The sequence below is a fragment of the Pristiophorus japonicus genome, chromosome 4 (genome assembly GCF_044704955.1).
Source record: "Pristiophorus japonicus isolate sPriJap1 chromosome 4, sPriJap1.hap1, whole genome shotgun sequence".
Classification (NCBI taxonomy): Eukaryota; Metazoa; Chordata; class Chondrichthyes; family Pristiophoridae; genus Pristiophorus; species Pristiophorus japonicus.
In genome coordinates this window covers 71,746,810-71,762,324 of record NC_091980.1, presented here as the reverse complement: position 1 = coordinate 71,762,324, position 15,515 = coordinate 71,746,810, and the positions used below count along the sequence as shown (strand labels likewise).

The window sequence follows — 15,515 nt, the reverse complement described above, 5'->3', positions numbered from 1 at the left end:
TCGATAAGGTGCTACATAAAAGGTTACTGCACAAGATAACAGCTCACGAGGTTGGGGGTAATATATTGGATTGGATAGAGGATTGGCTAACTAACAGAAAACAGAGAGCTGGGATAAATAGGCCATTTTCAGGTTGGCAAACAGTAACTAGTGGGGTGCCACAGGGATCTGTGCTGGGGTCTTGACTATTTACAACTTATATTAATGACTTGGATGAAGGGACTGAGTGTAATGTAGCCAGATTTGCTGATGATACAAAGATAGGTGGGAAAGCACAATCTACAAAGGGATATAGATAGGCTCAGTGAGTGGGCAAAAATTTGGCAGATATGGGGAAAATGTGAGGTCATCCACTTTGCTAGGAAAAATAAAAAAGCACATTACTATTTAAATGTGGAGAGATTATAAAATGCTGCAGTACAGAGGGATCTGGGGGTTCTTGTACATGAAACACAAAGTTAGCATGCAGGTACTGCAAATAATCAGGTAGGCAAATGGAATGTTGGCCTTTTATTGCAAGGGGGATGGAGTATAAAAGTAGGGAAGTCCAGCTCCAACTGTACATGCTGTTGGTGAGACCACACCTGGAGTACTGCATACAGTTTTGGTCCCTTTATTTGAGGAAGGATATACTTGCATTGGAGGCAGTTCAGAGAAGGTTCACAAGGTTGTGGAGAGCACCAGTTCCAACTGTCACAGGAGCATCGTCGTGCCCCGGTAACTGCCCCCAAAGGAAGTGGAGTGTGGGAAATTGCATTCCGCTTCCATTGAAGGGTGGTAAGGCCAATTCTGCGGCGGGAGCAGGACTTCCAAGCTGGGGGCTAAAATTCCCTGCCCCAGATGGTTATCGCCCCCCAAGATGGGAGCCTGTGCGGGGAGGCAGAGGGGGAGAGTGGGGGGGCGGAGAAACCCATGGCAAGGGACAGGAGGGGGGCCACATTGCAGCGGAGGTCTGGGGGGGGGGGGGCGAAGTGTGTTGGAGGGGCGGGCTTGGGGGCTCGGTGCGGGGAGTGTTCAAAGTGGGGTGGACGGGTTGACTGCGCGGATGGCGGTTGGTGGATGTGGTGTGGTTGGCGTCGCCGGGGAGTGTTCCCGGTGGTGGGGGGCACGCTCTTGGGATGGGGGTGGGCTGTTTGGGGCTGGGATTGGGAGAGACTTCTTCACTCGGAGTTGTTGGCCTGTGGGGTTCCCTGCCGGGGAGAGTTGTTGATTCCAGTTCATTGGATGTGTTCGGGAGGGAGTTGGATGTGGTCCTTGCGGTTGGGGGGTGTGGGGGGGGGAGGTGCTGGGTTGGGTGATCAGCCATGATCTTGTTGAATGGTGGTGCAGGCTCGAAGGGCCGAATGGCCTACTCCAGCACCTATTTTCTATGTTTCTAAGGTTGATTTCTGAGATAAAGGTGTTGTCATATGAAAGGTTGAGCAGTTTGGGCCTATACTCATTGGCGTTTAGAAGAATGAGAGGTGATCTTATTGAAACATAAGAACATTATAGGAGCAGGAATAGGCCATTTGGCCCCTCGAGCCTGCTCTGCCATTCAATAAAATCATGGCTGATCTGATCATGGACTTGGCTCCATTTCCCTGCCCACTCCCCATAACCCTTTACTCCCTTATCGCTCAAAAATCTATCTCCACATTAAATATATTCAATGATCCAGCCTCCACAGCTCTCTGGGGCAGAGAATTTCATAGATTTACAACCCTCTGAGAGGAAATTTTCCCTCATCTCAGTTTTAAATGGCCGGTCACTTAGTCTTAGACTATGTCCCCTAGTTTTAGTTTCCCCTAGGAGTGGAAATATCCTCTCTGCATCCACCTTGTCAAGCCCCCTCATTATCTTGAGTTTCAATAAGATCACCTCTCATTCTTCTGAACTCCAATGTGTATAGGCTCAACCTATCCTCATAAGTCAAGCTCCTCCTCTCCAGAATCAACCTAGTGAACCTTCTCTGAACAGCCTCCAATGCAAGTATATCCTTCCTTAAATTAGATCAAAACTGCACGCAGTACTCTAGGTGTGGCCTCACCAATACCCTGTACAGTTGTAGCAGGACTTCTCTGCTTTTATATTCTCTTCCCCCCCCTCCCTTTGCAACAAAAGCCAACATCCATTTGCCTTCCTGATTACTTGCTGTACCTGCATACTAACATTTTTGTGTTTCATGCACAAGGACCCCCAGGTCTCTCTGTACTGCAGCACTTTGCAATTTTTCTCCATTTAAATTATAATTTGCTTTTCTATTATTTCTGCCATTTTCCCACATTATACTCCATCTGCCAAATTTTTACCAACTCACTTAGTCTGTCTATATCCCTTTGCAGATTTTTTTGTCCTCCTCACAATTTGCTTTCCCACCCATCTTTGTATCATCAGCAAACTCGGCTACATTACACTCAGTCCGTTCATCCCAGTCATTAATATAGATTGTAAATAGTTGAGGACCCAGCACCAATCCTGTGGCACCCCACTAGTCACTGTTTGTCAACTGGAAAATGACCCATTTATCCTGGCTATCTGTTTTCTGTTAGCCAATCCTCTATCTGCTAATATATTACCTCCAACCCTGTGAGCTTTTATCTTGTGCAGTAACCTTTAATGTGGCACCTTATCGAAAACCAAATACACCATATTCACTGGTTCCCCTTATTCACCCTGCTCGTTGCATCCTCAAAGAACTCTAGCAAATTTGTCAAACATGATTTCCCTTTCATAAAACCATGCTGACTCTGCTTGATTGAATCATGCTTTTCCAAATGTCCTGCTACTGTTTCCTTAATAATGGACTCCAGCATTTTTCCAACAACAGCTGTTGGGCTAACTGGTCTATAGTTTCCTGCTATTTGTCTGCTTCCTTTTTTAAATGGTGATGTTACATTTGTGGTTTTCCAATCTGTTGACACCGCCCAGAATCCAGGGAATTTTGGTAGATTACAAACCATATATCCACTATCTCTGCAGCCACTTCTGTAGACCCTAGTATGTAAGCCATCGGGTCCAGGAGACCTGTCCACCTTTAGTCCCATTATTTTACCTAGTACTACTTTATTAGTGATGGTGATTATATTAAGTTTCTTCCTACCTATAACCCCTTGATTATTCACTATTGGGATGTTTTTAGTGTCTTCTACTGTGCAGACTGCTACAAAATATTTGTTCAACATCTTTGCCATTTCCCTGTTCTCCATTATTAATTCTCCAGTCTCACCCTCCAGGGGACCAGCATTTACTTTAGCCACTCTCTTCCTTTTTATGTATCTGCAGAAACTCTTACTATCTGTTTTTATATTTCATGCTAGTTTACTTTCATCGATCTTTCCCCTCAATCATTTGTTTAGTTCTCCGCTGGCTTTTAAAAATTTCCCAATCCTCTGGCCTCCCACTAGTCTTGGCCACATTGTATGCCTTTGTTTTCAATTTGATGCCCTCCCTTCGTTAGCCACAGATGGTTATCCGTTCTTGGCCTTTCCTTCTTATTGGGATATATTTTTGTGCGAGTTAGGAAATATCTCTAAATATCTGCCACCGCTCATCAACCGTCCCATACTTTAGTTTATTTTCCCAGTCCACTTTAGCCAACTCTGCCCTCATACCTTTTTGTAGTCTCATTTATTTAAGCTTGGGACCCTGGTTTGAGGACCAACTTTTTCACCCTCCAACTGAATTTGAAATTCAACCATATTATGGTCACTCATTCCTAGAGCATCTCTTACTACGAGATCATTTATTAATCCTGCCTCATTACACAGTACTAGATCTAAGATAGTTGGTTCCGCAACATACTGTTCAAGGAAACTATCCTAGATACACTATGAACTCCTCCTCAAGGCTCCTCTGGCCAATTTGCTTTGTCCAATCAATATGAAGATTAAAATCACCCATGATTATTGCCGTTCCTTTATTACAAACCTCCATTATTTCTTGATTTATACTCCATCCAACAGTGTAGCTACTGTTAAGGGGCCTATAGACTATGCCCATCAGCAACTTTTTCCCCCTTACTATTCCTTATCTCCATCCAAACTGATTCAACATCTTGATCCTCTGGGCCAATATAGTTTCTCACTAACTCACTGATCCCATCCTTTATTAACAGTGCTATCCCACCGTCTTTTTCTTTGTCTGTCCTTCCGAATTGTCAAATACCCCAGAATATTTAGTTCCCAGTCCTGGTCACCTTGCAACCACGTCTCTGTAATGGCTATCGGATCATACCCATTTGTATCTCTTTGTGCTGTCAACTCATTTATTTTGTTACGAATGCTACGTGCATTTAGACAAAGAGCTCTTAAATTTTTTTTTATCCTTTTTTTTTTTTTCCTGCTTGTTTCCTCTGTCCTTCAAACTCACTTTCTACATTTTTGCTTTCTAATTCCACCTTTATTCCTCTCCCTACTGAATCTATTCTCAGGTTCCCATTCCCCTGTCAAGCTAGTTTAAACCCTCCACAACAGCACTGAGACCCTCCCCCCGGTGTGGATATTGGTCCCGGCTCTGTTGAGGTGCAACCTGTCCGGCTTGTACAGGTCCCACCTCCCTCACAAGCTGTCCCAATGCCTCAGGAATCTAAAGCCCTCCCTCCTGCATCATCTCTCCAGCCACGCATTCATTTGCTCTATCCACCTATTTCTGTAATCACTAGCTCGTGGCACTGGGAGTAATCTGGAGATTACTATCTTTTGAGGTCCTGCTTTTTAATCTCTCCTAGCTCCCTAACTCTGCCTGCAGGACCTCATCCCTCTTTCTACCTATGTCATTGGTCCTGATATAAACCATGACCTCTGGCTGTTCACTCCTCCCCTGGCCCCCATGCAGTTGGCTCTAGCTGCACTCCCCAGAGGCACCATTGCCCTCACCAGTACTTAGAACAGAGTACTCGGGGGACTCCTGCACTACCTACCTAGTCCTCTTCTATCTGGCGGTCACACAATCCCTCTCTGCCTGCGCACCCTTGAGCTGCGGGGTGACCACCTCTAGAAAAGTGCTATCCACGTAGCTCTCAGTCCCATGGATGCACCGCAGTGACTCCAGCCACCGCTCAAGCTCCAAAACGCGGAGCTCAGGTTGGTGCAGCTGGAGACATCTCCTGCGTATGTGGTTGTCCAAGCTGTGCGAAGCGTCTAGGACTTCCCACATGCCACAGGATGTACAATCCACGGGACTAAGCTGCCCTGCCATCCCTCTAGTTAAACTCGGAACTATCAAGCAAAAATAAACTCTAAACCTGAGCAAAATGCACCCAGTAACTACTCAGCAATCAGCTGATTTAACTAACCTTTTTATTTAAAGACTAAGTACTAATTTAACAGAAAAAACCCACTCGCCAATCAACTACTTCCTTTGTGCCGACGTCACTTTTAAACTCTGACGTCCCTTTCGAATGTTGCCAGTTGAGCCTTGCCTTTTAAGCCTCCACCTCTCCTCAGTTCCTGCTGCTGCTCCCACGTAGGTCCGCTGCCTCTATATAAGTTTCTGAGGGGACTTGACTGGGTAGATGCAGAGAGGATGTTTTCTTCTTGAGTGTATCTAGAACTAAGGGGCATAGTTTCAGAATAAGGGGTTGCCCATTTAAGACAGAAATGCGGAGAAATTTCTTCTGAGGGTTGTGAATCTTTGGAATTGTCTACTCCAGGGAGCTGTGGAGAATGGGTCTTTGAATATATTTAAGATGGAGATAGACAGACTTTTGAATGATAAGGGAGTTGTGGGCGGGGAAGTGGAATTGAGGCCGGAATCCGATCAGCCATGATCTTATTGAATGGCGGAGCAGGCTCGAGGGGCCAAATGACCTACTCCTGCTCCTATTATGTTATATGTACCACAATTGTTTGCAGCCCTGGGCTAAAAAGAGGATAAGTCACATGATTGTTGCCTGATGACATCTGTTGAAAAGTTGGAGGTTAGATGCTGTATGAGGGCAGGGTTGGGTTCAATTATGATGAAATAGGCTACTGACACTAATTTCCCAAAGACTCTTGAAGAATTGGATGGTTGCTTGATTTCTGTGGAGCCTTTGAGGGGAAAATATCATTTTTGTTGTTTGCTCTTTTTAGAAGGTTATTATCAGTGAAGCATTTAACTTTTTAGACATGCCGAATAAAGTTAAAACTCACTGTCTGCTAAGCCATGTTGGCCTAAAGATCAAAGATACATTTCCCATTCTGATTGAGCTGATTCAGCCAAGTTGGCAATTGGGGAACTTTCCTACTGTCTGCTGAGTAAATGATTACAAAACCATACTGACCAAAAGATCAAATAATTTCCCACTCTGAGCTTGCAGATTCAGCCAACGTAGCAATTGAGGAACAATCAATGTTGTTTGCTCTTGGACAAGTGAGTGTGAAAAATTAGCCAGAGTTCCTGCTTTTAATCACCCCTTGCTGCAAAGTGAACATTTAGGGTGAAGGAAAGATTGAACTTGGTTGCAATGCCTTCCACAACTGAATAGCCTGCTGGGTAGGACTGCACTTGTTCCATTCTTATGTATCTAATTGTAGCCAGAGAATCATGTGCAACAGTTTCATTTCCCACTCCAGTATAGTTTCCTCTGGTGCCTCCAAGGATCTATCCTTGGTCCCCTCCTATTTCTCATCTACATGTTGCCCCTTGGCGACATCATCCGAAAACACAGCGTCAGTTTCCATGTGTACGCTGATGACACCCAGCTCTACCTCACAACTACTACTCTCGACCCCTCCGTCTCTAAATTGTCAAACTGCTTGTCTGACATACAATTCTGGATGAGCAGAAATTTTCTCCAATTGAATATTGGAAAGAGAAAAAAATTGCATTTATATAGCGCCATTCACGGCCAGTGGACGTCTTGAAGGAGTGTAGTCACTGTTATAATGTGGGAAATGTGGCAGCCAACTTGTGCACAGCAAACTCTTACAAACAGCAATGTGATAATGACCAGATAATCTGATTTTGTTATGTTGATTGAGAGATAAATATTGGCCAGGGCACTGGGACTCCCATGCTCTTCTTCAAAATAGTGCCATGGAATCTTTTACTTCCACCTGAGAGGGCAGACGGGGTCTCGGTTTAACGTCTCATCTAAGACCGAAGCAGTTCCCACCACACACTTCCTTCCCTCGCCACTGACTCCATCCCTCTCCCCAACTTCAGCTGAATCAGACTGTTAGCAACCTCTGTCATATTTGACCCTGAAAAGAGCTTAGTCTCACAACTGCAGCATAACTAAGACCGCCTATTTCCCCCTCCGTAACATTGCCTGTCTCTGCCCTTGCCTCAGCTCATCCACTGCTGAAACCCTCATCCATGTCTTTGTTACCTCTAGACTTGACTATTCCAATGCTCTCCTGGCTGGTCTCCCACATTCTACCCTATATAAACTGGAGGTGATCTAAAACTTGGCTGCCTGTGTCCTAACTTGCACCAAGTCCTGCTCACCCATCACTCCTGTGCTTGCTGACCTACATTGATTGGCTCCTGGTTAAGCAACACCTCAATTTCAAAATTCTCATTCTCGTTTTCAAATCCCTCCATGGCCTCTCCCTTCCCTGTCTCTGTAATCTCATCTAGCCCCACAACTCTTTTTTTTTTTTTTTTTTCCCCGCCCCCCCTGAGATCTCTGCTCCTCTAATTCTGTCCTTGAGCAGCCTTGATAATTGCTCAGCCATTCTGTTGCCTCGGCCCTAAGCTCTGGAATTCCCTGCCTAAACCCCACCACCCCTCTATCCCTCTTTCCTCCTTTAAGATGCTCCTTAAAACCTATCTCTTTGGCAAAACTATTGGTCACCTGCCCTAATTTCTCCTCATGTGGCTTGGTGTCATATATTTTTTCTCAATACTCCTATGGAGCACCTTGGGACATTTCACTACATTAAATACAAATTGTTGTTGATGCTCATTGGCTCCTGGTTTAAGAATGTTTACCTAAGTGAGGTACTGTTGGACTGCTAACTCCCAATGAATAATTGTCCAGGTTCTTAACTTAGATACTTTTTCTATATTCTGGCATATTGCAGTCGCTCACTGACCCTTAAGGAATCGTAGAATTATACATCACAGAATGAGGCCATTTGGGACAGTGTACCTGTGCTAGATCTTTGCAACTGGTATCCAATTAGTCCCACTCCCTGCTCTTTCCCTATAGCCCTGCAATTTTTTCCTTTTTTAGAGACATTTATCCCATTCCCTTTAAAAGTTACGATTGAATCTGCCCTTTCAGACAGTGCATTCTCATCTCTCCTGGTTCTCAACCCTCCTGTCAGTGGAAACAGCTTCTCATTATTTACTTTTATCAAAGGTCTTCAAAATTATCATAAGAATGCAGAATTAGGAGCAGAAGTAGGCCATTCAGCCCCTTGAATCTGCTCTGCCATTCAATAAGATCATGGCTGATCTACTTCAACTCCACTTTCCTGAATATACTCATAGACTGAGCCTCCACAGCCCTCTGGGGTAGAGAATTCCAAAGATTCACCATCCTGAGTGAAGAAGTCACTCCATCTCAGTCTTAAATGGCCGACCCCTTATTCAGAGACTGTAACCCCTGGTTCTAGACTCCCCAGCCAGAGGAAACATCCTCACAGCATCTACCCTGTTTACCCCTGGAAGAATTTTGTATGTTTCAATGGGATCACCCCTCATTCTTCACTCTAGAGAATATAGACTTAGTCTGCTCAATCTTTTCGCATAGGACAATTCCCCCCCCCCTCCCCCTCCCATCCTAGTAATATCTGGTGAAGCTTGGTTGCACTTCCTCCATGGCAAGTATATCCTTGGATAAGGAGACCAAAACTCTACACAATACTCCAGATGCGGTCTCAGCAGGGCCCTCTCTTACTGCAACAAGATGTCTTTACTCTTGTACTCTTATCCTCTTGTAATAAAGGAAACATACCATTTGCTTTCTTAATTGCTTGCTGTACCTGCATGTTAACTCAGTGATTCGTGTACAAGGACACCCAGGTCCCTCTGAACACCAACATTTCTCAATCTCGCCGTTTTTAAAAAAAAAAAATACTCTGCTTTTCTATTTTTCCTACCAAAGTGGATAAGTTCACATTTCTCCACATTATATTCCATTTGCCATGTTCTTGCCCATACACTTAGCCTTTCTATAGCCCCTTGAAGCCTCTTTGCATCCTCCTCACAACTTACATTCATCGCCAGCAAACTTGGATGTATTACATTTGGTCCCCTCATCCAAATCATTGCTATAGATTGACTAGTTGGGCCTCAGCACCGATCCTTGTGGCACCCCACTGGTTACAGCCCGCCAACCTGAAAATGACCTATTTATTCCTACTCTGTTTTCTGCCCGTTAACCAATTCTCAATCCATGCTAGTATATTAACCCCAATCCCATGAGTCCTAATTTTGTTCAATTATCTCGTGTGGCACCTTATCGAATGCCTTCTGAAAATCTAAATACACTACATCCACTGGTTTCCCATTATCTATTCTACTAGCTACGTCAAAAAACTTGAAAAGATGTCAAACATTTCCCTTTCATAAATCCGTGTTAACTCTGTCCAATCCTATTATTATTTAAGTACCCAGTTACCACATCTTTAATAGATTCTAGCATTTTCCCTATGACTGGTGTCCGGCTAACTGGTCTGTAGTTCTCCGTTTTCTCTCCTCCCTTAAATAGCGGGGTTACATTATCTACCTTCCAATCTGCAGGAACTGTTCTAGAATCTATGTAATTTTGGAAGCTGACAACCAATGCATCCACTTTCTCTATATAGCCACCTTTCAAAACCCTAGGATGTAGGCCATCAGGTCCAGAGTATTTATCGGCTTTCAGTCCCATTAATTTCTCTAGTCCTAATTTTTTTTTTTACTAATACTAATTTCTTTCAGTTCTTCATTCTCGCTTGACCCTTGGTTCTCCACAATTTCCAGGAGGTTTATTGTCATCATCCGTGAAGGCAGACGTAGTATTTGTTTAATTTCTCTGCCATTTCCTTATTCCCCATTATAATGTCTCCTGTCGCAGCCTGTAAGGGACCCATAGTTACTTTCACTAATCTTTTCCTTTTTACATCCCTATAGAAGCTTTTACCGTCAGTTTTTATGTCTCTCACTAGTTTACTCTCGTATTTTCCCTTTTGTTGTGGAGAAATCTCCCTCTTTTCCCAAGCGGACCCACTGAAATAGTGGATCAACGCTCTTGATTGATGACAGACCCAGTGATATTCGGGCATATGAAGGGGAAGTTCTGTTCTGTTAGCTGCCTAAGACAGAAACTCTTCAAAAACCCAAAGGTCTCCGATCTTTATACAGATTTCCAGTGGGCTGGTCTATAATGTTACCTTGAAGTGACAGTGATTGAAAACACTGCCACTGACAACACAGATGTCTCTACAATTTGAAATGACAGTGATCGAGAACACTACCAATGACAATTTAACTGCCACAAATAAAACACATGTAAGACAGAGACGAATAATGGAATTTGTTACAGCATTTGGCTCAGTCAAAGAAAACATTCAGTTCAGTCAAAGCAAAGAAACATTTGTTAACCCTTATCAGACTGCCTGCTGTGTGGCCTCTATCCTTTCATCCTAGCAAATGGCAATTCTCTTGGCTTCTTGGAATGTGTCCTGTCGGTTTGATCTTGCCCCTGGCCTCCTGTGGCACATTAAAAGAAACACACAGCTGTTCTATGTATTCCCTCAAAATCTAAAGTTCATTTTCCTATCGTATATAAGCGAGTTTTACATACAATCTGTCGATAATTCCTTGCCCTACTACACCTTTTATCAATTTCTTGGTCCTCCTTTGCTGAATTCTAAAATCCTCCCAATCCTCGGGCTGACTGCTTGGCAATATTACAAGCCTCTTCCTTTGATCTAATACTATCTAACTTCTCTTGGCCACGGTTGGACTACTTTTCTTTCCTGTAGGGTTTTTGTGCCTTAAAGAAATCTATATTAATTATGTATTAATTTTTTTAATGCTAGCCATTGCTTGTCTAGTCATACCTTTTAATGTAGTTTCTCCTCTTAACTGTCTCTGCTCTAAAGAATTATCTCCACTTCTCTAGTCTTCCCCATATAAAATCTCTAATGCCTGGCAATTTTTGTAAATCTCTGCACCCTCTCCAAGGCCTTGACATCCTTCGTAGTGGTGCCCAAAATTGGAAGCCATACTACAGCTGAGCCTAACTAGTGATTTGCAAAGGTTTTTGATAACTTCCTTGCTTTTGTACTTTATGCCTCTTTATAAAACCCAGGATCTGATGTGCTTTTTTTTTTCAGCCTTATCAACTTGTCCTGCCACCATGGAGTCCTCTAAACTCTACAGAAATTTCACCCCATGAAAATGTATAGCCCGACTAATGACCTGCCAGTCAGCCCAAAATATGGGCAGTATCATGCCTATAGATTTTTCTCTTCCTTGGTGAATTCCTGATCTAGCTTTGACCTGATGGCAGCTAATGGTGCAGTAATTGGTCTTTATGTTCAGGAAGAGGAGGGGAAAATCAGTCCAGGTTCACATTTGTGGATGTCTGTTGAGGACAGGATTGGCCTAATTGAGATGCCCCCAACTGTGAATTTCCCATCGTCCAATAGCCTGCTAATGTGCTCTCTTGGCTCCCAGCAAAGAATGATCACTCTCCTTTGCAGAGTAAAGGAAGATGGGTGGGAATAAACACATGCCTCTTTGAGTAGGTGCTTTATGACTTCAACTCCAGCCCCTCTAGCATACCTCCTCGTGTCTGGCATCAGCTTAGCAGAAGTCTGGGAGCACATTTACTTGGATCAAGTAGATAGTTTCCAGAAGGAGAGGGTGGGTGGGGAGGGAGGGAGGAGAAAGAGTGCAATAAAAATTAATGACATAGTCAAGGTCAAGTTACTACAGTAACTTTATACTTGTGCGCTACAGTTGCTTAATACTGAGATTACAGCATCTTTTCACTGCTGACATTTTTCAGGTGAACAGGCAAGATTCTGAAGTAGAGCTGGAAACATACAGACAGAGTCGTCAAGGTCTAGATGAAATGTACAATGAAGCCTGGAAGCAACTGAAAGAAGAGAAACAATTTCGATTGGTAAATGTTTGTAAAGAATAATCAAGCTCTATTTTGAATCAAGAAGTAACTAATGTAAAAACAGTGCGTATTTTGAATATTGGAGAAAATATGATTTTAAGTTGTGTATTTAAGTAGTACATGCGTTAAAAATAATTAATTCTTGAAAATTATTTAACACTGAATATTTCTTTAGGTGGAAATGATAATTCTTAGTTCTGATTGGCTATTCTATACAGGAGTTCCTATGTAACTGCCTCTGAAGAAAAAACAATTTTAGTATGGCCAAAGTGTCTCAAGTGTGAATATAGGTTTAGAAGCTGTTTGCTTCTTTCAGTTCAGTTTTAATTGAAGAGGTATATGTAATTTCTACTCAGGAACTGGAGAAAGAACTGGAACTACAGGTGAGCTTGAAGCAAGAAATGGAAATAGCCATGAAGCTGCTGGAGAAGGACACTCATGAAAAGCAGGATACGCTAGTAGCTCTTCGACAACAGTTGGAAGATGTCAAGGCCATCAATTTGCAGATGTTTCACAAAGCTAAGGTACAGAATTAAGGGAGATGTGATTATACTGGCATTACTTACTTAACAAGTAATTTTTGAGGATATACATTGTGGGAACTGTGGGATCATATCGCCATGTGTCTCATTTACAATTAGAACTATGACTGGGTAGGACAGTAGCCTCAAACCATAGAAGTTTATTATATGTCTGTGGCTCTTTGCTACCCCTGCTGCTCACTCAATAACGATTTTAAATTAATGACCCCTCATCATTGACCCAACCAAAGGAAGTAACTTTCCATATTAATCCTGTCAAAACACTATATTTTTTAATACCTCTATTTAATATTTATTTGGCTTCTCTGCCAGTGGAAATAGTTGTGGCACCTTGAGAGCAAAATACTGAGGATGCTGGAAATCTGAAATAAAAATAGAAAATGCTGAAAATACTCTAGCTTAGGTAGCATCTATGGAGGAGAAACAGTTAACATTTCAGGTCAATGATCTTTTGTCAGCTTATCTCCACAGATGCTGCCTGAAGTACTTCCAGCATTTTCTGTTAATTGTGGCATCTCCAATCTCTGCTCGTAACGATAGTTTCTTATGCCTGGTGAATCAATATGCTTTAATGCTTATTCTATAACTGTGTCAAAACTGCATATAGTACTTTTAACTGTAGCTTAGCTCCTATCTGTATAGATTTAATGCAAAATTCCACATTATCTTAACAAGTAGTTTTTAAGGAATTGTGTAATGAAGGACTTAGTCACGAATATTAGAGGAGAGCAAGAGATTTAACTGAGGCTGTATGTAGGTTTTCAGTGGGACATGTGAAGAACAAATTTGGCTGGGGTGCAGACTGGCTTTAGGGTGATGGCTGGGCAATACTGAATAGCTATAGCTACATGCAGGTGATGACACTCCTATGAAATAGCTGCTGCAGAACTTCATCACAACTCCCATACTCTTTCCCATTACATAACATCCTCACTTGCCCTGCTGTACTCCCTCATTGCTACTTCCTCTACATTTACCAGCCATGTACCTTCTACACATTTTTCTCCCCTAGTACCACCATTCTGATGTTTAAACTGGTTTTCCATCACTGAAGTGGGAAACCAGCAGCTCGTCATTTAAAGCTCGTCTTGCTATAAATGCAATATAATGCAATAAGTGCTTTAAAAGTCAGCTGCTAGTTTGCTAACTTGGGTCCAAATTTTCCCCAGCACTGTTGTTTTTTCAGTGCCCAGTGATTTTTTTTGGTGTTGAAGATCCCCCAATGTCTACTACCAGCCAGAATGTTTGATGCCAAACATTCTGGCGCTGGTGTACCTGCAAGAAGGCTCCCGTGCCATTTCTGGGCATAAGGCCAGGTTTCCTCCCCAGATAAATTTTTAGAACTGGCGCACAGACCTGACGAGCACCGTCAGAAAAACCCTTGCTTTCAACTTACAGAAATTCGCTCCTATCCCTGGCTGAATGGACTCCCTGACTCATCATTTATGTTAGCAAAATTAAAAATGCAACAGGAACTGTATGCAAAAGTCAAATCTAAACTTATCAAAAATGCTGCTCCTTCGATGTTGTGTAATCAGGCCATACCATTTGAAGAAAAAAAAATTTAAAATTTTTCCAGTGGTTGTCTCTGGGTCCAAAAATCTAAAGGTTCCAACCAAGGTAATCCAACAGGTTCCAGAATCTTCATAGCCATCCAGCAGGTTTTCAAAGCGGTCTTCCCTTCACTGCACAACAAGGGCAGCCTTCTACCTTTTCTCGACGTCGATTGCAGCCGCTGCTAGTCCCCCGGCCGAAGGTCCTCCACCCATGCGGCCTGCTGCTATCGCAGGCCGAAGGTCTGCACACAAGACCGTGCAAGACACTCCAGGCTCATAGGGAAGCAGCGGTAATTTCTAATAAAGGTGGAACATTACATTGTATTTAAAAGAAAAGAATCCCACCACACATCTGTTATGTTTTAATGGAGTATTGGAATGCTTAGGTGGACAATAATAAGTTGTTCTTGGATCCAGACTGGGTCAGGTTTCACTGATACATGCACCATGGTCCTTTGTTGCATGCATCAGTGACCCAGAACAAGGCAGGAGCCATGAACACCTTTGGTACTGGAACCTGCTCCTGTATCATTTAAAACTAATAGGTTGCAGGGGGTGAGGCCATTTTACATGTTGAGTCCAGTTTTCCTGTAATATTTATTAGTGCAGGAGTCAGTTAAAAGTCCAAAATTAAAATGTTACAATTTGTACAGCACAGTTGTAATTAGCTTAACATTACTTTAAACCTTCATAACGTTAAAAACTTTATTCAAAACCGTGGCAAACTTTAAAAAGAACAATCAGTTAAAGCAACCAAAAAACAAACAAGCCATCTATCCTCCTCCTTTGCGCTGTGTGCCAATCCTGCTCCAGTAGATACTGTTACTCCTGCATGTGCCCGTAGTTGCAGACTTCTGCTTCTTTGCCCCCCCATACCCCCAGGTGTAATGTTTCTTTGCCAACGTGGCGTTTCTTGCTGGGTTACAACAGGGCCCAGAGCCGAAATGTGGAATGCCCGGGTTCCTTTTCGTAGTCAGCTCAGGATCAACCCTTGGTTTTTGTGCAGAGTAGAAAGCATTCCTCGCATTATTGACAGCCTGGGTGAGCCCCCCTATTGCCGATACTACCTTGTTGAAACGTCCCGAAAGTCTTTCCACCTGCAAAAGTCCCCCCAACTCCACCCTTACCCCACCAAAAGCTTCCAGGAGCAATCGAGATTGTTGAATGTTCTCCCTGCTCATCCCCACAAGATGTTCTATATCCTCCAAATCCAGTGTTTCTGCATCAGGTCTGGAGTTCGCCCTCCTGTGACATCTTGTGGGTGTGGCTTGCGGCAACACACTTGTAGCCGCAGCCTCAGACGTCACATGTCGAAAAGTCCCCTCGCTTGATTCACTCATGAACGGACTTGGAATCCTCGAGGGGTTCAGCACCTCCAAATCCAGG

At 43.2% G+C, this 15,515-nt stretch overlaps 1 protein-coding gene across 5 annotated transcripts in view; it reads left to right on the top strand.

Moving 5' to 3' along the window:
• Positions 1–15,515, top strand: part of LOC139262956 (RUN and FYVE domain-containing protein 1-like) — a 67,976-nt gene that overhangs the window by 21,960 nt on the left and 30,501 nt on the right. For all 5 annotated transcript variants that reach the window (XM_070878331.1, XM_070878335.1, XM_070878334.1 and 2 more), the window contains exons 10-11: positions 11,915–12,031; positions 12,388–12,555. In XM_070878331.1, coding sequence (XP_070734432.1) covers positions 11,915–12,031; positions 12,388–12,555 — 285 coding nt within the window. The remainder of the gene's footprint in view (positions 1–11,914; positions 12,032–12,387; positions 12,556–15,515) is intronic.